Raw genomic sequence first — 21,885 nt, 5'->3', positions numbered from 1 at the left:
AGTCAAATTAAAATTAAAATATAAAATATAAAATTTTCCAACCCATGGTTTTTCCTTATCATATTTTTAATCTATTGTTTTTTCCCATGGTATTTTTCTCTAATGTGAGTTATTTAAAGGTTAATATTTAAACTAATCTAAATTCATTTTAACTCTACATCTACCAAATGCCAAAAAAATCAAATCTCTTTTCACTCTTAAAAAATCAAAGTGTCAAAAAAAATCCCTCTTAACACATAATAAACTTACAACTAAAAATAAATCTAAACTAATTTTTAAATTTAAAATTTAAAATTTATATTTCAATTAAATTATAAAAATAAATTAATAATACATTGCATTTAAAAATTAAAAATCTTAAAAAATCTTTGCTTTTCTTAGCTTTTTTCTTTCGATCTTTGATTTTTATGATATTTTTCGTGCTTTCTTGATTTTTTTGCATAGAATCTTTTTTGAGCTTTTGTGCTTTCTTGACTTTCCGTGCTTTCTTGATTTTCCATTGTTTTGTTTTCTGGTTCAGATCAACGGTTGAAAGTGTTTCATTTGATCTAACGGATCAAAGTAAAAGTGTTGACGAAAAGTTAATGCATAGGAAAGGCCTATCGGCCTATAAGGATATATAAAGATCAAATATACATAGGAATTCAAAATGCTCAACCATATTAAGCAATTAAGCAAAATCATTATGAATGGGGAAAAACACATAATTCCCCAAAAGATCACATAGCATATGCAACACTAAATTACAATATTATTAAAACCCATATAAATCTCAAATTTTGTTTGTGGGTAGGTCAATGCGTTGAGAAGGTGATCAGAGGACCCTGGTTTAGCCTCAGCCGAATCAAGTTAAATTGAAAACTTTCAACTACCACTTTGTATGGAAGCGCCTACCAGTGTGAAAATTCAAATATGCTCTGACCTCTACACAGATTAACGAGAAGGGTCGAAGGTTTCAGCCATTTCCACTATTACCATGCTGCTGCTTCGTAATTTTTCATCCATTTTGGCGTTGTCGCGAACTGGTAAGCAGCTCAGTGCAGTGCATTATTCTGAATAACGAATGCTCATTCACGCAGAATGCTAATGCTGTGGTGAAGTTCAGATGTTCCAGCAGTGACATTTTATTGTATTAAACCTACATAACTGATATTGGGATATCATATGGATTTATGGAAACACAAGGGATCTTATACAAGTGTTTAGAGTTTATTTTCTCTGTTTCACTTGGCAAACTAAATGGCGAAATGTTGTACTGTGATTTTTTTCGTGTTTTGGCATGGTTTAGTTGGCCTGGTGCTTCTGAAGGTTTTATTTATTTCCACTTAAAAGAAAATAATTGCGTGTACCAGTATGTGAGAAGGAAAATTTAATTGGGTGTAGGTTAGATATGGTAATGATTTTACTAAAGATAAGCATTCTTTACACACAATTATATCCTGGGCAAATGCAATGCAACTGGTCTCTATTAGGGTTCTCTCGTGGTTAGGAAGAATGATTGTCTTTTCCACAGAGGTTTAATTTCCACAAGTGATTCAGTGGTTAGGAAGAATGATTCAGTGGTTAGGAAGAATGATTGTCTTTTCCACTGAGGTTTAATTTCACAAGTGATTCAGTGGTCAGGAAGAATGATTGTCTTTTTCACTGAGGTTTAATTTACACAAGTGATTCAATAACACTGAGGTTTAATTTCCACAAGGTCTCATATTGAGTATATTTTTGTAATAACCCTTAGCCCTTTTAATTTCCAAAGGGACATGTTAAACTCATATTGAGTATATTTTTGTAATAGCTCCCAGCCTTGAACTCTGCAGAATATCTTACCCTTACCTACGAGTTGTTGGAGGGTAGAATGCTTGGTCACATGGCATATATATAGAGAGAGAGTGACACAGACAATTTATTTTGCTTAAAACATCATAGCTATGAACTTTCGGTATCCCAAGTTTCATTTCCCTGAGCGTCGCTCGTTTGTGGCGGACGGCTCTATATTTGCAATGTGCTGCAGTTAAGGTCCGAGAACAATTTCTGTCAAATGCAGTAGAAATGGTGGCAGATGCACACCGCTATGGCTTGGGCAGCACTATTGAGAAATGATTGAAGATTGCGGGTGTCTTACTGCTGTCTTGAGGAGCACAATTGGAATGATGACGTGAATGTGAGTTAGGGAAGAAACCAGGAGAAGGCAAGGAACAACGGGTGGTAGTGATGGAAAGTCCAAGGGACATGATAGTTGAACGAGAATGGAATGGGTAGAAGAAGGGGAAAACATGGATGCAGAGTGGGATGGCAGGATATAGGAAGTTGGGGAGTCAAGACGCAACAAATGGGATGTGAAGCAGAGTTCGATGAAGGGAATGACGACCCAAAAATGATGCAATGTCACCAGGGTTCGTGGGTGTGGGTATAGGTGTGGTTGTTTAGGGATGCCATTTTTGGAGCCGGTCTTCTGTTTTTGTGGGTGTGTCACATGCATGTATTGGACGTTGTTTTGAGAAACATGCCCCAAGGTTGGAACCTGCACCACATAAGATAGGTTTCCTTTGACTTAAGTACTGACTTTGATGGGTAACTATAATCAAAATTGCCTAGGACTTGCATCTTGCTTCATCCCTTTTTTTGGACATGGCATATTATACATCTTATGTATTGGTGTTTTTTCATATTTATGTGGTAATGTGGTTATTTGATGTCGTTATTTATCTATATTTAAAAAATGGAAAAATGAATTAATGTTGGATTTTTTAATGCTTGTCACAGGTCGTTGATTTTTATTGACATTGTAGATGTCTTGATGTCGAGACCGTCAACATTTTTTTTTGTTTTTTTCCGATGCTGATTTTTCATCCATGTTTAGGGTTTCCGAGGGTTTTAACGCACCTTCAAGAGCTCACTACAATTGTTGATCCAAAAGTTTTCTTGGATCATCTCTTTTCCTGGTTCATTTTTGCATTTGTTCATGAGATTTCTTGTCATCATAACGATGTTGTGGGTTTGGATCTTTTCTTTTAGGATTTTATCCTTTTTCAAAGTTGTGTTTTTGTTCCAAGGTTCCGTGGGTGCATTTAAGGTTTTTTACCATCTTTACAATATTGGCACTTTCACCCTAGGGTTTCTTTCTTCAAAATCCAACACTAGCTTGTTCATTCTTTGTAGTGATATTTTTGTTGGCTGATGTTTTTGGTTAAGTTTTATGCTGCCCTAAACATAGATGGTACACTACAAATCCCTTGGAAAAGATGGTACTATTTCCTTCTTTTGTCTATATAGGGGGTTCCTTGTAGATTTTCTTGATCCTTATTCTTTGTTGGACCTAATGACCTCACCATGGCTGTTTGCCTTATTTAACACAACTACTTATATTTGAGCAGATCTAAAGCAAAAGAAATCTATATGCTATTATTGTCATATGGAGAGTTGCGTCTTCAAATCTTGGTTGACTTGTCTTCAAGGGATTGAAGAGCTCGCAGGAGTAACAATTTGTGATAGCAATTTTCTAGATGATATTGTTGACATAATGTTTAGTGTAGATGTAGCTGTGCACTTTGCACATGGGTTTGATTGATTGTGCCAAATACTTGATTAAGGTATGACTTCATTAATTTTGCACTTTAGTGTTTTTAGATCAAGTATATATGCCTTTATTTTGATATATTGTCTATATGATCCTCCTAGTACGAATGCTATCTTTGATGGATTATCTGTTGACGGTTTGCATGGATAATTTCCTTTGCTTCTTAGTGAGGATTCTTTTTATGGTGCACACATGTCAGTGCACCTTGCATATTGGGCCCTATTGGTTTTAAGATGTGACGATATCACCTTTAACAAATCACATTTGGAGACGTTCTTTATATTGTAGGAGTTGGTGGTTTTATTGTGGGTACTTTTGCTTATTGTGATGCTACATCTCAACATTTGGTTCATGGTGACATTTGTGGGCCTATGACCACTTGTTTGTGTGGGTGAGCTATGTGCTTACTTACCTTCTTTGTCATAGCTTCTACCCATAAGTCTATAGGATCCTTAACCTTATTTCATATGGAATCTTCCATGGATGAGTCTTAATGTATTACAATCGATCTCTACTTTCCACATTATGATGTTGGTCTCTATTGGATTTGTTGGAATTTCTAAGTCTAACCCGTTGGAAACCCTTCATGTACTTTATTGATTTATTCCTACCTACTTGTTCTGTTAATTAACAAGTTATTTACCATGTAAATACTGGAAATAAATACAAGTACATGCTCAACACATTATAGATCATCAATTGAAGGAAACAAAAACAAGCACACAAGTGACACTGTTGTTTTTGGACTAATGTCTCCCGAAAAACCCAATGTGGGAAAACCGGTGCAACTATCTGAGGGTTTGATTTATTAAGCAATTTCAGAATACAATCTGGGTGCCAAATCCGGCTCACCCAACAGAGAAAAATCTAGGCAGTAGTACCTCTCTACTTGGAAGCAGATATTCCAGCTGAAAACCCAGCTAATCACTTCAGCAACTTCACAGCTCCAATCTGCCCCACGAAACCCTAGCGTCAGCCTAGCCTCTCTCTCTGGCTTGGCCTGCGTCAGCCTCTGGAGGCACTACGTCAGTCCTCTGGCCCTCTGAGGCACTGCGTAGTTCCTGGCTGGCTCTGTGTGAGCACTCGCTGGCTCTGTGTGAACCCTTGGCTGCTTCTGCATCCCTCTCTCCGGCTACTGCGCTGATCCTCCCAGTGCTATCTCTGCCTCTCTGCTTCTGTATTCACTGCCCCTCAACTACAACTATGATCACTCTCTCAACTTTCTTAGCAAACCCAGCCCCAGAAAGTCGAAATCTTGATCTCTTGGTGTGTTCTCCAAGTGACCCTCAAGCCTCCTCTTATACTTTTCTCGTTGACAAATCAACGGCCGAGATCAAGTCCTTAATCAATGGCTAAGATTAGATCTGGCTTGATGCATGACTTTTGGACCATTCTAGCACAATTTTATATTAATTCACATTAATATTTTATTTTCCCTAAGTTTAGACTTAGGGACTCCATTAAAAATATTAATTATTTTAATATCTCTCAAACTGTTTAGAATCTGCCCAAACCATTTCTGGGTATTGGAGATCTCATGTGCCTTAGCCTCTCCACCAATTTTCGTGGTTAGAGCACATCCGATGCTACCCCAAATCAACAGGATGTACCATCTTTACTCGCCTACTTTAGGGATAACTTGAGTCACTCTCTACATCTTTAGTTTATTATCATGTTACAATGGATCTTTCTCTTTATGATGTCGGCTTACTCTAGATGCTCTACACTTGGTTGTTTTTAGTAGTCCAACTTGTCAACTTCAACTCTGCTATACTTCTATCAGAGGCCACCTTCTAAGTTGTGGAACCATGCTAGCTTGAGCAATATGGAGTTCAAGGAGGGTGATATGCCCCCCTACTCAATGTTAAAGGGGAAATTAAATCTTGTGTTGTAATGAATTCTCTTTGTGCTCCCTTGTTCAACTCAAAAGGGGGTGTTGGAATTATTAGTGTAATTTGGATGTGTGGCCACAACCATCCCCTATTGTGACATTAATACATTTGGTTAGGCATTAATTTTTTCTATGTGGTTCATTGTCCCCGGAGATTGGTGACTACTACTTCCACAAAACATTTGTACCAGGTAGATCCACTCGAAGGGATCACTTCTTGCCAACTCAACCTCGAAGCTTGACCTTGGAAGTGTTGAGAGAATTAAACCCGTGACCTCTCAATAACAAAGGTGCTTTAACGACAGGGACTCGACCAATTGAGCTAACCCTCAGGGCTATTTGGTTTGGCATTAATTATGGCAAAGGCCATCTTTTATTGTAGTAATAGGTTATGGATAAGACCAACTCAGTCAACTTTGAATGTAGGCTCAATAACTGTGAAATTTGGTAACTAGGGCCAAATTCCACCTTAGGACAACTCATATGATGGAGATATTTATTGCATTGGATTCCTCTTTTCGAGAGGTCCAATTTTGATATAAAGATCATCTCATTCTGACAAGTAGAAGTGGAATTTTGAATTTATTTTCTCTCATGCATAAATTGTCAAGGTCGGCCTCAATCAAATGTAGGCTCAAGAAGCCGAATGGATGTCCCCTCACCCTCAATGAATTGTATAAATAGGAGTGACCTCTCTCCTCATTTGAACATCACTCATCTGTCATCACATAATTTCTTCTCTCTCTTCTTCGTACGTGTGGCAAGAGGCCGAATATTTCAGGGTTAAGTGCAGGCTGAATTTCAGAGAAACAGAGCAACGTTGACCAAGGCTCATTTGATTTTCTTTGACTTCGGTCTTCAAGGCATAATTTTGATCTTTTGAGGTTGCATTTATTGGCACAAAAATCGAGGTGTTTGGGATAGTTTAACCAAAGTTTGACTTCATGTTAACATCATATTTGACTGTAGAAAATTACAGCAGTGTTTCTCTCGCTTTTGACTAGGTTTGACCGAACTATTTTGGGCTGACTTTGACTCTCCTTGAAGGCCGAATTAGATTGCTGTTGACCAAGCTGTTTGGAGGATGTTTTGGTGTTGATTTGACCAATGTTGACTTTTTGGTTAGGGCCGCAGTTGACTGTTGTTGATTGTTGATTTAACAAGAGCTGCTTTGACTATGTATTGGGCAAGTGAAGTTGATCTATGTACTCTCTCTTTGCTGAATTATTGAATAATAATAAGAAGATTTGATCAAAAGGTTTTCCCCACATTGGGGTTTTTCCATGGCATTCGCTAAATCTTCTGTCCTCTTGTCTTGGCTTGTCTTTTACACATGTTTTTGTGTTCTATCTGCATTTACTGTCAATGTGATTGCTGCTGGAAATTATTGATTGGGCTGATAATCAACATTGAAGTAAATTGTGCTAAAGCATGGAACATAGCATTTTTATCTAAAATTAACATGGTATCAAAGATCAGGTGAAGACAAAGGCCAAGCAAGAGTGAGAAAAAGCAATCACTAAGGGAAGCTGTTGGACTAGGACTTGGAACTAGTCGCAATGACGACTACATCTTACTTCAAATCCGAGGACAAGCTTAAGGAAAAATCCGATTATCATGCATAGAAGATGTCTCTACATTTGACTTTGGAAGAAAATGATGCTATGGACTATGTCAAAGGAAGAGTAGTGGAGCCTCCTTCAAATGCATCCGCAACTGCACAAACAAAGTACAAGAAAGGTGAGGTTAAAGCTAAGAAAATTATTGTTGATTTTATTCACAAGCCTTTGGTTGCCTATATTTCTGATTTGGAAACATCTAAGGAGATGTATGACAAACTGGTTGGGATGTTCAAAGTAAATAATGCAAATCAAGTTCTCTTTCTCAAGAACAAGTTGAAAGACATCAAGATGGATAGAGGATACTCCATTCAATCTGTTGATTTTGGGTAGCATCGGATGTGCTCTAGCCATGAAATTTGGTGGAGAGGCTAAGGCACATGAGATCTCTAAGACCCATAAATCATTTGGGGAAATTCCACCCGGATGAAGAGTTACTAAAATAATTAATATTTTTAATGAATTCCTAAGTCTAAACTTAGGAAAATAAAAATATTTATTTGTACTAATAAAATATGGGTGAGAAAGTTCTAAGTGACGAGGATACAACCAGTTCTAATCTTAGCCATTGATTAGGGACTTAATCTCGGCCGTTGAAGACTCAACAGGAAAAGTATAAGAGGAGGCTTGAGGGTTAGTTGGAGACACACCAAGTGATCAAAGAATTCGATTTTCTAGGGTGAGGTTTGTGAGGAAATTGAGTTAGTGATCAGAGTTGTAGCGAGGGGTAGTTAAACAAGGGATTTTCATCCGAGGTTGAAGAATACATAGCAGAGAGGCAGCGCAGTGTCAGGAGAGACAACGCAAGCCCTAGAAGGGCTGACGCAGAGGGTTGACGCTAGGCCTCAGAGGCAGCGTTGGGGAGATTCTGTGGGGTAGCCTGGGGTAGATCAATAGATTCTTAGCTGGGAGAGGGTGACAAAGCTCTTTGAGGAGTGACGCAGTTCCAAAGCAATGCTTAGAGCAGCTTTCGCTGTCCAGCATAGGGAACAACCAGAGTCGTTGTGGGGTTTGATCATCTGTTTGTTGAGTTGCGAAATATCTGCCTCCGGATAGAGGTACTACTGCCGAGGATATTCTTTGTTGGGTGAGCCATTTCTGGCACCCTAGTTGTATTCACGAAATCTGCGCAATAATACAAACCCTTTATATGCTGCACTGATTTTCCCGAATTGGGTTTTTCCGGGGACGAATGTCCAAAAATATCGGTGCCCCTTGTGTTATTGTCTCAGTGTATTTTAGTTCATGATCTATATATTTGTGTAGGCTGCAATAGTGTTTACATCGATGTTTATGCAATTAATTAACTTGTTAATGGAAAGAACAAGTAGGAGATTGTAAACTAGTAATTGCAGTAGGCGTTTTTGATGTGTTATATTAAGGAATTTTCACACAATCCTACTTCATGAGGATTACCAAAATCAAGAATGATCTCCTATCTATTGGAGAGGTCATTGGTGACAGGTAGCTCATTCTTATTGCCTTGGAGGCCTTACAAGAGAATGGGATGTGTTTAACACTACCATCCTCAATAATGATAGGATTCCAGGATTTGATGAGTTATTGGCTAGATGCACTCAAGAAGAAATAAGGATGTTTGAAATAGATAAGCCCTCAAATGGAAACAATCCTACCGCCTTCTCCGCTCATACCAAGAGGAAGAACAATGCTGGTCCTAAAAGACAAGGTCAAGGGTTCAAGCCAAGATTCAAAGAAGGAAGAAAAGGAAGATGCTTCAATTGTAACAGGTTTGGCCACTTCGCTGGAGAGTGTCCTCACAAGAAGGATACTCCAAGAGATGATGACAATAATAACAACAACTTCAAGGGCAATGGCAATCAAAGGAACAATAGGTTCAACAACAAGGGAAAGAGAAATGCTCCTGTTGCTCGAAATGGAAATGGTCGTCCTCCCAAGAAGTCGAGAAATTCCAGGTATGAAGAAGTTAATGTTGTAAAGCAAAAATAATTTTATCTTATTTCTGCCCTCACCACTGCCTCTCCTCCGGATACATTGGATCATTGGTTGATTGATAGTGGTGCCTCAAGGCACTTCACTGGGTACAAAGAGGCTCTCTCTAACTTGATTGAAAAGAAGACAACTATGGAGATTATACTTGGGGATAATGCCACTTATCTTGTTAAAGGAATTGGGATTGTTACTCTTTACTTAAGTCAATGTCAAACCCTTCATCTACAAGAAGTATTGTATGTACCTGATCTGAAAAAGAACCTGGTCTCTATTTCTGCGATGGAAGATAAAAGTTTCAAGGTGACATTCATTGATGGGAAGGTTCGTGTTTGGCAAAGGAACCCAAGAGATGCATTCACTCTTGGCTTTAGGATTGAAGTTCTCTATCAGGTTGGAGGAAGTTTGTTGGGAGCCATGACTTGTGATACTTCTCTTCAATTTGAATTATGGCATCAAAGATTTGCTCACCTTTATTAGAAAGCCTTATCCGATGTAAGGAATATGGTCATAGGTATGCTCGAATTCAACTTAGATCATGAAGGTGTATCTCAGGGTTGTGCAGCAGGAAAACATACAAGGGGATCATTCCCCTCAAGTCAAAGTCAAACTATCGATATGCTTCAATTGGTCCATTTTGATCTATCAGGTATGTTGCCTGTGACATCTTTGGGTGGATATTTGTACTATGCAATTTTTGTGCATGACTTCTCTCGCAAAACATGGACCTATTTCTTAAAGAAGGACGAAGTGTTCAAGTGGGTCTGCGCTTTCAAAGCCTTGGTCAAGAATCAAACAAGGAAGAAGATCAAAATATTGAGGACCGATAATGGGACCGAATATGAGTCAAATGAATTCATTGACTATTGTAGAGAAGCTGGGATTAAGAGGGAGACCACTACTACATATACTCCTGAGCAAAATGGAGTTGCCGAAAGGAAGAATCGTACTATCATAGAAGCCACCCATGCCATGCTTCATGACCAAGGTCTTCCGAAGTTCTTATGGGGAGAAGTTGCCAACACTGTTGTGTATGTTCAAAATAGATGCCCACATCAAGCATTGGACTTCAAGACACCCAAAGAAGTTTTCACCGGTAAGAAACTTGATGTTTCTCATTTTAGAATTTTTGGTTGTCTTGTATATTTTCATGTGCCGAAAGAGAAAAGAAATAAGCTAGATGCATCTGGGAAGAAAGGAATGTTTGCGGGCTACAATGAAACTTCAAAGGTATATAGAATCTATGTGTCTGGTCAAATGGAAGTGGAAAGAACTCATGTTGTCACTTTCGATGAAGATTCTACCCTTAGGAAAGTACGAGATCTTCCTATCCCTAGGAAGGACATAGATGATGATGATGTAGGAAAATAGGATGAACCTTCTTTTGATGACCCGATGCCTGATGTGGAAAGTTCGATGGATCCCATTGATCCACCTCTTAGTGAGCCCACTACTTCAAGACAAAGCCCTTTGTGGCTCAAAGATACTCTTGAAGATGCTGAGAAACACATTGCACCAAGGGGGACATTTTGTGAAAGCAAGAAGCCGAACAGGTACCAAGGGTACTTAGTTGCCTTGGACATTTATTTCCAACGCCTTTTGTCTTGATAGGATTTTAACCCTAATGATTAGGGTTTTCAAACCCCAACGCTTATCTTTATCCACATCATCCATAAGAGTTTTACCTCGTCCATAGACGTCGTCCATATCATCAAGAGCTTACCTTGTCCAATTTTTTTTGACTTCGACAATATCATAAGGAGTACATGTCATCACATAATTAGATAGGGTTTTTTTCTTCAAACAAACATAATTAGTCCTTAGATTTTCTTCTCCAAGCCCTATCTAGGGTTTACAAAACCAATGCAATGTCAGTAAATAGTAAAAGAAATACAAGATACTTATGACAATTCCTTCTTGATCTTGAATTCAACCCTTTGTTAATTTCTTTAGCATCAGATGTATTCTAGCCATGAAATTTGGTGGAGAGGCTAGAATACATGAGATCTCCAAAACCCATAAATCGTTTCTGGAAATTCCACCTAGAGATGGCTTAATTAGATTATTAACTAGTTTTTAAATATTTTCTAAGTCTAAACTTAGGTAATATGGTTAATTAATCATAATTAATTAAGTGAAGGTGTGAATCATATAGAAACTTACATGGATTGATTTCAAGATGATCTTAGCCCTTGATTAAGATTTAATCTTGGTCATTAGAGACCCAACAAAGTATTATGAGAAGAAGTCGATGGGCACTTGGAGAAGATACACCAGAAGTTCGATTTTCTTGGCAGATCGATTTCCAGAGAGCAACAACAGTTATTGGAGAGCCAGAGATCGAAGCAGAGACAATGAGGTTGGAGGAAGATTTCCAGATCCAACGAGTGCATTTGCAGAGAGGTAGAAGTACCATAGTGAGGCTGACGCAGGGACTACGCAGAAGCCTCTAGAGGGCAGTTCTATTTAGTTGGAGAGAAGTCAAGTTTCAGTTCTAGAGGCTGGGAAAGGGTTCTAGAAGGCCGAAGAGACAGTTTCTCAGCCAGTGGCAGACAGGACAGCTACAGGAGCAGCTGATTTAGGCTTAGCCTGGCAGGTACAACACTAGGGTGACGCAGGCCAGCACAGAGGCATGGACGACTCACTTGGAGATGCAGTTAGAGCCCGGATTTGCCTGTGGGGTGAGGAAAATTCCTCGGTAGAATTTTGCTAGTATTTTTCTTTGTAGGTTTGCCAGATTTCGACATCCAGATTATTGTACTCAGATTTTCTCACTGTTGCATAATAATAAAACCCTTAGCTGTTGCACTGGTTTTCCCAAGTTGGGTTTTTCTGGGGGCATTTGTCAAAAAATAACAGGGTCATTTTTATTGTATGTGTGTGCTAGAATTTTCTCAGTTTCTAGCACTATTATTTCTATAGTATTTTATTTGTGAAAGTTGCAGTGTGATTTATTTATAATTTGATATTTACCGTAGCAGATAAATTGTTAAAATAATTAACAATTAGAAAAATAAATTCCAGTTGCTGCAATAGGATTCCGATTTTGGAATTTTCACATGGTATAAGAGCCTGAGTGATCAACCAGGAAGCTCAAAAGCGGAGGAGAGAATTTCGTTGTTCAGAGGGAGCAGCAGGCCAAAATTCCTAGAGGTTGCACAGTTCATTGACAGGTAGGCTGAATTGTTGGGGCATAAATTCGATTTTCAGTTGCAGGTGGGCAGAAAAGTCAAGTTGCCCGGGATAGTGATTCCAACAGTTAGAGGGAGCAACAACAACTTAGATTTTCATTGAGCAGATTTCTGGTTGGATGCAGAGGGTTTTGCAGCAGTTTGCAGTTGTAGAATCAACGTCGGGTGGAAGAGAAAAACACACACAACAAAGGGAAGATTTATCTCAAGGAAATTCTAGTTTCAGAAGTTTGATTTTCCTGTTGTGGATCGGTAGTAGTTGTGAGGAGATTTCTTCACTCCAAAAGGGAGTGTGTGTAGCAGATCCAGTAGCCGAGCAGAGGGAAAGAGGGAGTTTCCAGTTTATTTTCTCCAGTTTTTGAGTTTCGTAAATGTCGTAACTTTGGAGAGATGATCATATGAGATTGCCAGAGGAGGCCGTATGAGTTGAAGTAGGTTTGAGGCTTGAGCTTGCTTGAATTGCATTGGGCTTTTATTGAGAAAGCTGAGATCCTCTTGCTTTGTCACATCATCCAATGCAAGAGGATGGTCCCCAGCCTATTGTCTAGGTAGAGTTTGTGGCATATCTCTTCCAGATTGAGATTGTCTTGAAACTGGTTGAGCTGTTGCATTGCCTTTAGAGATTTATTGACTTGGTGGCATGTAGAAACTGATACCCATATCTTGTTGACTGATCTTTGGTGACCATCACCGGGCCTAACCCCCCTTTGGTAAAGTGTGGTGTTGGTATTCACTTGTTTCCTTTAGTCCACTGGCATATCAATAGATTGCTTTCCCCCATTTAGGTACAACTTGGATGCTCTTGCCCACCTCTTGCATAATAAGTAGGCGTTCAATGGGATGATTGGGGAGGATATTTATAGATAGTATAACTAGGTCACTTGGATCACCTCCCTTGGGTCTTTGAGACCTAAGATTTCCTTTTATGTAGAGCATTTCCTAAAGCTTAGAGAGGACCTCATAGTTCACCCCCTTTACATGCTTTGACACTAGATGCATGGGTTTAGGATTCCCCTATGCTAGTTTCAAGTAGGGTCTCATCAACTTCAGGTGGAAGTTGAGAACTAGATACCATGTGAGAACATATTAGGATTTTCCATAAAGGGGAGAAAAATACAGAGGTGCACATTGTTTTTCAGATGCTCACATTACTATGAGATAGGTGGTCAATGGCACTACTTGTTTAGGGAGTCTTGTAATTCCCTCTCCACCTTCTTGTGATATACAAAGCACAGGTGCTTGGTGTTATACTTGGGAGAGGCACTTAGGTTCAGAGTTCACATCCACTATGCCCCCACTTGACGAGACACTACTAAGAGGATTTCATCTCTCTTCTTGCTGCTCCTAGTGGACAGGGGCACCAAGACACAGGCAGAGTGCAACGCTATTCTAGGCTCTAGAATGGTCAGACCCTGGGGAGGTAGCCCAACACTCAGCGATGATACCCATATAGAGTTGTTGTAGGAGGGATTGGTGTTGTTTACACTAAGATGCAATCTCCTCCAACCAGCTCTTGATAACGGGACACCTCTTCTAGATAGAGAGACATCCCTAGGGCTAGTTCCAATTCCTCTGGTTAGTTTTCTACACGCAAATTTTTACCTTTGGCCTTGGATGGTTTGAGAACTTCCTGTTTGACTCCAAAGGAGGCTGCTCCATTCCCCTGGTCCAACAATAGTCACTTGGAGCATTGAGGCTCCTTTCCTTGTGCTTGGCTCTAGAGTATTGTATTTATTTATGGCATTATGGTAGTTGCGCTAAGGTCATATAGATTAGTTTTGCTTCTTGCTTTTATAGGACTTCACACTCTCACTATGTATTGCAATTTGCCACATATGTACTCAGCAGTCTTGTTGACCTATTTTTGGTCATTTTTTGGACGGTAATAAACTTATCTTGTTGTCTCTCTTTCCCCCTCTATATAATGTTGTTTCCCTATTTCCTAAATTTTTTGAGACATTTTTTGCCAAAATCTCCCCGTTTTGGAAATTTTTGCCGTCTCCCTTTTTCTGTCAACTTAACTTTTCTTTTGGTCTGTTAACTTTTGCTATTGCATTGTGAGTGTCAATATACTGCTTGAATTTGAAGATTTCCTTTACCAAAATGTACAATCTACAAAAACATAGAGATCCATCCTATATCAGGTAATCGATTGGTTGGGGATGTGACTATTTTATTTTTAAAGCAGTTGATGGTGGATGCACGTAAGATCCCATTGTTTGATATTATAGTGTTGTACATTATTGTCTATAAATGCAATGCAGATTATGCTAAGTTAGAGGTGGGCAAGTTTCATTCTTGAACAAGTATTCTAATTCTTATTTGTTTGCACCTTGCAGTTTCTGCTGAATGCACAAGGCCTTTATCAAGAGGCTCACAAAAAACAAACTGTTTTGTGTGGACTGCTTATCTTGATGCTAGGTTGTTGAGCAGCTTACACAGTCAGCCAAGTTTTGATCTAACAGACATGACGTAAGTAATATACAGTTTCTTTGGGATTTATGGCATGCAATTTTTTTCAAGAATTTATTCTAATGTTTCAGAGAACACACGCAGAATTTATAACTATGCAACAAAAGCAGATTCAAGGATTTATTCTAATATTAAGAGAATGCACACACCCACATTTTATAACCATGCAACAAGAACAGATTCAAGGAAGAAAAGTTTCCCTATAACCCTGTTACACCTCATATTGTATGAGGTTCCACTTTGTGATTTTCATCACATTGGTGAAAATTTGCTGCTGGTTCTTGTTGAGAAATCTAGAGGCAGCAAATTAGGTGAATTCTCTTACTTTGACAACTGCTTGTGATCTATTTTTCTTAACTTAATTAGCTTCTTCTTTCACTTGATTATATTCAGTGTTCTTATCACAAACAACTACCAAATCATAAAAAACAATAAGACAAGAGGACACAAGATATAGGTGATCAGCCAGGGCCAAAACCTCTCCTCTTGAGAGGAAAACCCATAAGAATTCTTCTCTTCTTATAGAACTTCAATTGACGAATTCCAAGACCTATGACCCTTGACCAAGACCCCTCCAAGACCAAGTCAATGCCTCTCCTTGATGAGCTTCTCTTTCACAAAGTCAACTTCAGTCAAACTCGCTTTCCAGTAGCTGCAACTTCTCCTTTGACCTATTTTTCAGACCTGCAACTTCTTGACTGCAACTTGGCCTTACTGCAGAAACCCTAGGCCACACGTGTGAGTGAGAATATGGAGAAATAGTCCTTTCTTCTTTGCTTGGTGAGTTGCTTCTTCTTCAACAATTCAGCTTGCAATATGATCCCTTTGTCACCCAAATTCGGTCTTCTAGAGTGACTGTAATTTTCGGTCTTTCTGCTGTAATAAGAGCCCTAATTTGCTTGCACGTGTGAGATGATTGAGGCCCAAAACAGTCCCTAAAGTGCTTCACTCTTCCTTCCTTTATCTCTCCTTTCCTTCGCTAAGTATTAGGCTTCTTCTTCTAGCTTGATTGAACTTCTTGATGCTTGAATGAATGATCTTTTGGTGAGGTCGATGACTCTTATATATAGTCTTCCTTGGAGGTCAAATAGCTGTTCAATGAGGCCGACTTGTCCTCTCCTTGTTCTTTGCATGATGACAAGGTCTTGGAGGGTCTATTTTACATTTTTGACTTTACATAAAATTTCATTTTCAATATGTATCATGCGCAAGAGGGTCTTCCATACATTACAATGACTCAATTGACTTGTAGACTCAATGAAAAGCCATAAAAACACTCAATGGGTGCTGACCTAAAAATAAATTTTCCTTGAGCATGAAACCCATTCCTCAAGAATAACAATAATAAATCTATTTTTCTTTTACAACAAATTGAAATACATAAAATTATGATTACATATGTCATTATGAAGACCAAACCTAGTTACATACTTCAACACTCCCTCTTAACTAGGGAGGTATTCATAATTCATACAAGGTATTTGGACAACTGAAGAATTCTCATAAGAAGAGTCAGATTGGTAAACCATCTCATAAGCTACTTCCTTAGCTTATGTTAGAGCATCTCATCATACCAACCAACATTGTCACATAGCAAGGCCTTGACTAATAGCTCTATCTCTTTACAAGATCAGAGCACAATGCTGGTGAGACCAATGACTAACAGAAACCATCATCATTGTCTCTCAAGGCACATACGCCACCCAAGTGTTTACAGGGTATGTCCTTTTAGGACAATTCTTATCTTGGAATAACACTTCCTCAAGGAATTTCCTCTTCGACTAATCTTATCTTGGATGCCCTACCTCATCCTCAAAGAGTATTAGAATCAGTCTCAGATGCTTACCCAATCCTCCATTCTTTCTTCACAATGTGAAGACAAGAATGATGTGTCTGTCTCTCCCTCTCAACTAGGGAAGATATACTCATTCCTATAAAAGGAATATACCCAAGCTCCCTCTTATCTAGGGAATTGTCCAAGCTCCCTGATAACTAGGGACTTGATTCCAAGCTCCCTCTTAACTAGGGACTTGATTCCAAGCTCCCTCTAGGGACTTGTTTCCAACAACATCTCTTTTCTCTTTGGTGGAGATCATCGTACCTTCAGTTGCTTGTAGAGCTTCTCCTTTCAATGTCATGAATTTCATCTTCATCATTGTTGTCACGACCCCAACTCTTAAGGTGACTGCCCAACCTTGTTAACCGACAACCTATGCGACATCGACTAACTTTTTCGCTTTTCACTATTTAAGTTTTCAGACTATGCCTTACCAAGCCTTAGATTAATTTCGTTAAGTGTTCACTTTCTTTAATAATGCAACGGAAATCAACATTAACTTCATTTACATATGTAGCATAAATACATAAACACAACAATGTAAACAATGTACACAAGATTTACATGGGAGGGGGCAACTCCCCAAAGAAGCTTGCCTCAAACTGTTATAATCTTCAAAATACAAATAATAATACAACAGGCCAGCCATGCCCTTATGTCGTGTGCTGCCTTTCAAAGGTTACAACAGAAGTGCCACACCCTTACGCAGTGCGCACAACTCAATTTGCCCACAAACCTGTTCAATCTGATGTTGACACACTTATGGAGAAACCCCAAAATTTTGCTGTCAAAACTTGCCCAAGTGTTCGACCCTTGCCTGCGAAAACTTGACCTATGCCTAGTTTGCGAAAATGCATTCTCTGCGGAAACCGAGTCTGCGGAAGCGCACTGGATACGGAAACCTAGTTTGCGGAAACACACTGCTTGTGGAAACACAGTCTAAGGAAACGCACTGCCTGCGGAAACCCAATCTGCAAAAACTCAGCGTGCCTGTGGAACTTGGCCTCCTGCACTTCAGTTTTGCCTTAGCGAATTTTCGTCTTCCTCCTATGGTCAGTGAACCTTACTAAGCTCATGCTCCTGTAATTTCGCTCTTCTTCCTTGGTCGAACTCCTCTTGGTTGAATTCCTTGGATACTTGAATGATTGATACGCCACTTGTACTTATATGCCATTCTGCCCACGAATTCACGAAAGGTCGCATCCGTTCACCTTCCTTTGGGTCGTCCTGAACGTCTACACACCCTAGCCAACCTATCCGCACGTTCGTTCGCACTCCCATTCGCACGTCTGTCCGCACGCCCGTATGCATGCCCATCCGCATGTCCATGCACATAGTTGTGTGCATGCCTGTTCACACACTCATTTGCACGCCCGTCTGCCTTGTCCGCATGCATGCCCATCTGCATGTCCATCCACACACTCGTGTGCATGCTCGTTCACACACTCATTTGCACGCCTGTCTGCCTCGTCCGCATGCTTGTCCGTCTCGTCCACATGCCCGTCCGCCTCGTCCGCACGTCACACCCGTCGTGTTGGGCGGGTGCTCGCCTCACCCGTCGCACATTTTCGGTTAAACGCGCCTGGGTGACTCGCTCCTCGGTTATGTCCGTGTGCCCCTCTGACTTGCCCATGTGCATTCGGTTAAAAACAGTCGTCGCTTGAGTTCGGTTTTTCGACTCTCCCGAGTTGGTGGGTCGTCAATGGCGCTCGTCCAACTTGAGGCCCTGACATCGTTCCCCTCCTTTAAAAAGGTTGTCGCCCTCGACAACAACATCTCGGTAAACTCTATCGCTAAGAAAAAATGTCGCAAAGTGTTATCAACTCCAGTGTCAACCGTCCTTGCTCCGTGAACTCCCTGCTCTCATCGCACGAACCTCCACCAAGGCCCATGACTCTATGTGGGAAAGACTCCTCAGTCCACGGTCATCGGCCACAACTCGTTGCAATCCTCCATACTGCCTCATCTTGTGGAAGGCTGCTCCCTCCAACTCAGCTGCGTGCTATGGTTACAACTCATATTGGGCCAATTCACTGTGTATCGTCACCATGTGCACTGGTACTATGATACTCCTGTTAATTTTTGGTAGCATCGGATGTGCTTTAGCCATGAAAATTGGTGGAGAGGCTAAGGCACATGAGTTCTAAAGAACCCAAAAATCGTTTGGTGAAATTCCACACAGATTGTATTTTATTAAAATAATTAATATTTTATATGGGGTTCCTAAGTCTAAACTTAGGAAAATTAAAATATTAATGGATATTAATCAAAATATGGGTGAGAATGTTCTAGAAAGCGGATCAAGTCAAGTTTTAATCTTATCCATTGATTAGAGACTTAATCTCAACTGTTGAAGTCTCGATGAGAAAAGTATAAGGAGGATTGGGGTTCATTTAGAAAGACACACGGAGAGAACAAATTGATCTAGAGTTCGAATTCTGGGGCTAGGAAGCTGAGAATTTCGAACTAAGTAATCATTTTGCAGCAGAGGGGTAGGGATAGTTCGGGAATACTGGACAAAGAGGTGGAGAGACATTAGTGGAAGCAGCGCAACAGTTAGAAGCACTGACATTGGGCCAGTCTGGGCCCATGCAGGCCCGACACAAAGCCAGAAGGGCTAGCGTAGAAGCAGAAGCTGACCTCACGCAGAAAGTCAGAATTGTTGGAACAACTGGGAAGGTTGACGCAGAAGGCAGAAGAGACAGCGCAAGGTTGACTTAGGGCCAACGTAAAGATAGCTGGGGTTAGCCAGTTTTGCTGCCGGATCAGCCGAAATCTGCTGGGTGAAGTGAGGTAAACTCACTGTTAATTTTAGGTATGTTCTATGCTTAGAGCAATTTATTTCAATTTTCACAGTTAGCTCAATATCTTTTCCAGATTAGCAATCACATCAGCATTAAAGTAAACTGCAGATAGAACATAAACATAAATCGCAGAAGACAAGCCAAGACAAGAGGACACAAGATGTGGCGCTAGCCAGGGACAAACCCCAATGTGGGGAAACCCTTGATCAGTTCTTCTTATATGTTCTTCAATAGTTCAACAGAGAGAGAGAGAAATAGTACATTTACAACTGAAGTCAACACTTTGACTTATCTAGATAAGAGCATAGATCATCTCTAAGAAGATGATACATGAGATCAGTTGAAGACATGCTGCTTCAACTGATTCTCCAAGGTGACTCCTTCACCTATCGTTCTGCTACATTTCGTCATCATACTGCACCTCACCGTGTTGCATCATGTTGCACCCATCATGACTATGTTGCATCTCATCATGCTGCATCTCACCGTGCTACATCATGCTGCACCCATCATCACTATGCTGCATCTCATCATGCTTCATTAATCATGACTATACCCATCACTGTACTGCATTATGTGCCATTGCTGCACCATGTTGCCATACTGACCTATGTGCTAGCTACATCTTGCTTGCTTGTTGTCCCTAGCATGCTTGTTGTCCTTTGCATGCTAGCTGTCTCTTGCATGCTAGCTGTAACATTGCATGCTTGGTGTATTTGCTGTTAAGTGCCAGACAACTGTCCCAATGTTAGTTAGTTGTCGCTTGCATGCTGCTCTCCTTCGGAGACAGATGCTTTCGCTGTTCTGGCAGTTTCGGAAATTTCGGCTGTTCCCGGCAGTTCCGGCAGTTCCGGCAATTTCGGCCATTCTCGGCAGTTACGACAGTTCCAGTAGTTTCGGCTTTTCTCGACAGTTACGTCAGTTCCCGACAGTTTCGACTTCTGCCCTCTGCGTCAGCTTTCCTGGCTGTTCCAGCAGTTTCAGCTTTTCCCGGCGGTTCCGGCTATGCCCGACAGTTCCGATAGTTCCGACAATTCCAACAGTTCCGGCAGTTCCGGCAATTCCGGCTATTCTCGACAGTTCTGGCTTTTCCGGCGTTTCCCGGCAGTTCCGACAATTCTGGCTATTCCCGGCAGTTCCGGTAGTTTCAACTATTCCCGGCAGTTCCGACAATTCCGGCTATTCTCGGCAATTCCAGCAGTTCCCGACAGCTCCGGCAGTTCTGGTAGTGCCCGGCAGTTCCCGCAGTGCCCGACAGTTCTGGCTTTTCCCGGCAGTTTCGGCTTTTCCTGGCAATGCCAGCAGTTCCCGACAGTTTCGGCAATTCCGGCTATTCTCGACAGTTTTGTCTTTTCCCGGCAGTTCCGACTTCTGCCCTCTGGATTAGGGCAGCGTTATCCCTTAGGATCTCTCCTCTTACTAAAACCCAAAGACAAGTAGAGAGGAAGAGATCCCAAGTGTGTTGAAATGACTTGAAGGCCACCTCTATTTATACTAAAACGTTGAGCACAAGTGGGGTTTATTTGGTTGTTGGCCGACCTTGACGAATTGTCCCATAACACAAATAAATTCATATCTCCATGAATACTTATCGGAATCGGATGATCTTTAGATCAATCCTACACCTTTTGATGAGAGGGATCCAAGAAAAATATCAACTTCCATTAAGAAGATGACCCACATGGAGTTTGGCCCTAGTTTCCAATTTTAACACTCACTCAGTTTTCCGCCATTATATTTTCTCTGTCACTGGATTGCCGGGAGGGCATCCAACATTGTATTCATAATTACTGCTTAATAATAGAAAACCCTCAAAGCTGTTGCACCGGTTTTCCCGCATAGGGTTTTTCTGGGGACTATTTTGTCCAAAATAACGGTGTCCTATGTATCTTGTTCTTTGCTCAGTTTCTTGTTTCATGTATTCAAATTAAATTGGTGTAGGCTGCAGCAGTGTTTTAAAAAACGGCCGGCTCGGAACCGACTCGGCCGAGTTGGTCCAAGCCAGCCTTGGATTTTGTGACCCGGCCATTGAACCGGTTCGGCCGACCGGGTTAATACCGAGATGGCCGAGTTGTGTAACAACTCGACCGGCTCGGTATTAACCCGGCTGGTTCGGCCAAGTCCTTATCAACCCGGCCAGGTTACGTACAAAGGCCAGTGAACCCAAAAAAAAGGCTTTTTTATTTTTATTTTTATTTTTGGGGACTCCTTGGGCTTCCCTGTCTGACTCATGGGTTTCCCTGTTTGACTCTGATCCCTAGTATTGATATGCTATTCATGGTAATGTTAAATTCTTAAAGTAAAAGTGACATTCTCCTTAATCTTCATTTTCATCCTTTTACTTAAATTTTTAACATTACCATGAAATGACTCAAGATGTTTGAGAGTGGTTCCAGCCTCATTGGATTTCATATGGAGAAAGTAAAATTTTAGATTTCATTCAAAATCCAGCAGACTTATCAGTTTTTCAGGATTTCAGGATTGCAATGTTTCCATTGAATTTTGTCATGTATTAGGGTATGGAACTTG

At 40.4% G+C, this 21,885-nt stretch overlaps 1 protein-coding gene across 2 annotated transcripts in view; it reads left to right on the top strand.

Moving 5' to 3' along the window:
* Positions 1–764: 764 nt before the first annotated feature.
* The window catches only part of ATSUV3 (ATP-dependent RNA helicase), a 405,120-nt gene continuing 383,999 nt past the window's right edge, over positions 765–21,885 (top strand). Inside the window, exons 1-2 of one of the 2 annotated variants that reach the window (XM_089432621.1) lie at positions 765–1,025; positions 14,583–14,715. In XM_089432621.1, coding sequence (XP_089288747.1) covers positions 977–1,025; positions 14,583–14,715 — 182 coding nt within the window. In that variant the 5' untranslated portion in view covers positions 765–976. The remainder of the gene's footprint in view (positions 1,026–14,582; positions 14,716–21,885) is intronic. The other variant, XM_089432620.1, reaches the window with a different exon arrangement.

The sequence above is a fragment of the Pinus tabuliformis genome, chromosome 5_1 (genome assembly GCF_031772625.1).
Source record: "Pinus tabuliformis cultivar Carrire ecotype Pingquan chromosome 5_1, CPIR1, whole genome shotgun sequence".
Classification (NCBI taxonomy): Eukaryota; Viridiplantae; Streptophyta; class Pinopsida; order Pinales; family Pinaceae; genus Pinus; species Pinus tabuliformis.
This window is presented reverse-complemented; position numbering and strand designations above follow the sequence as displayed.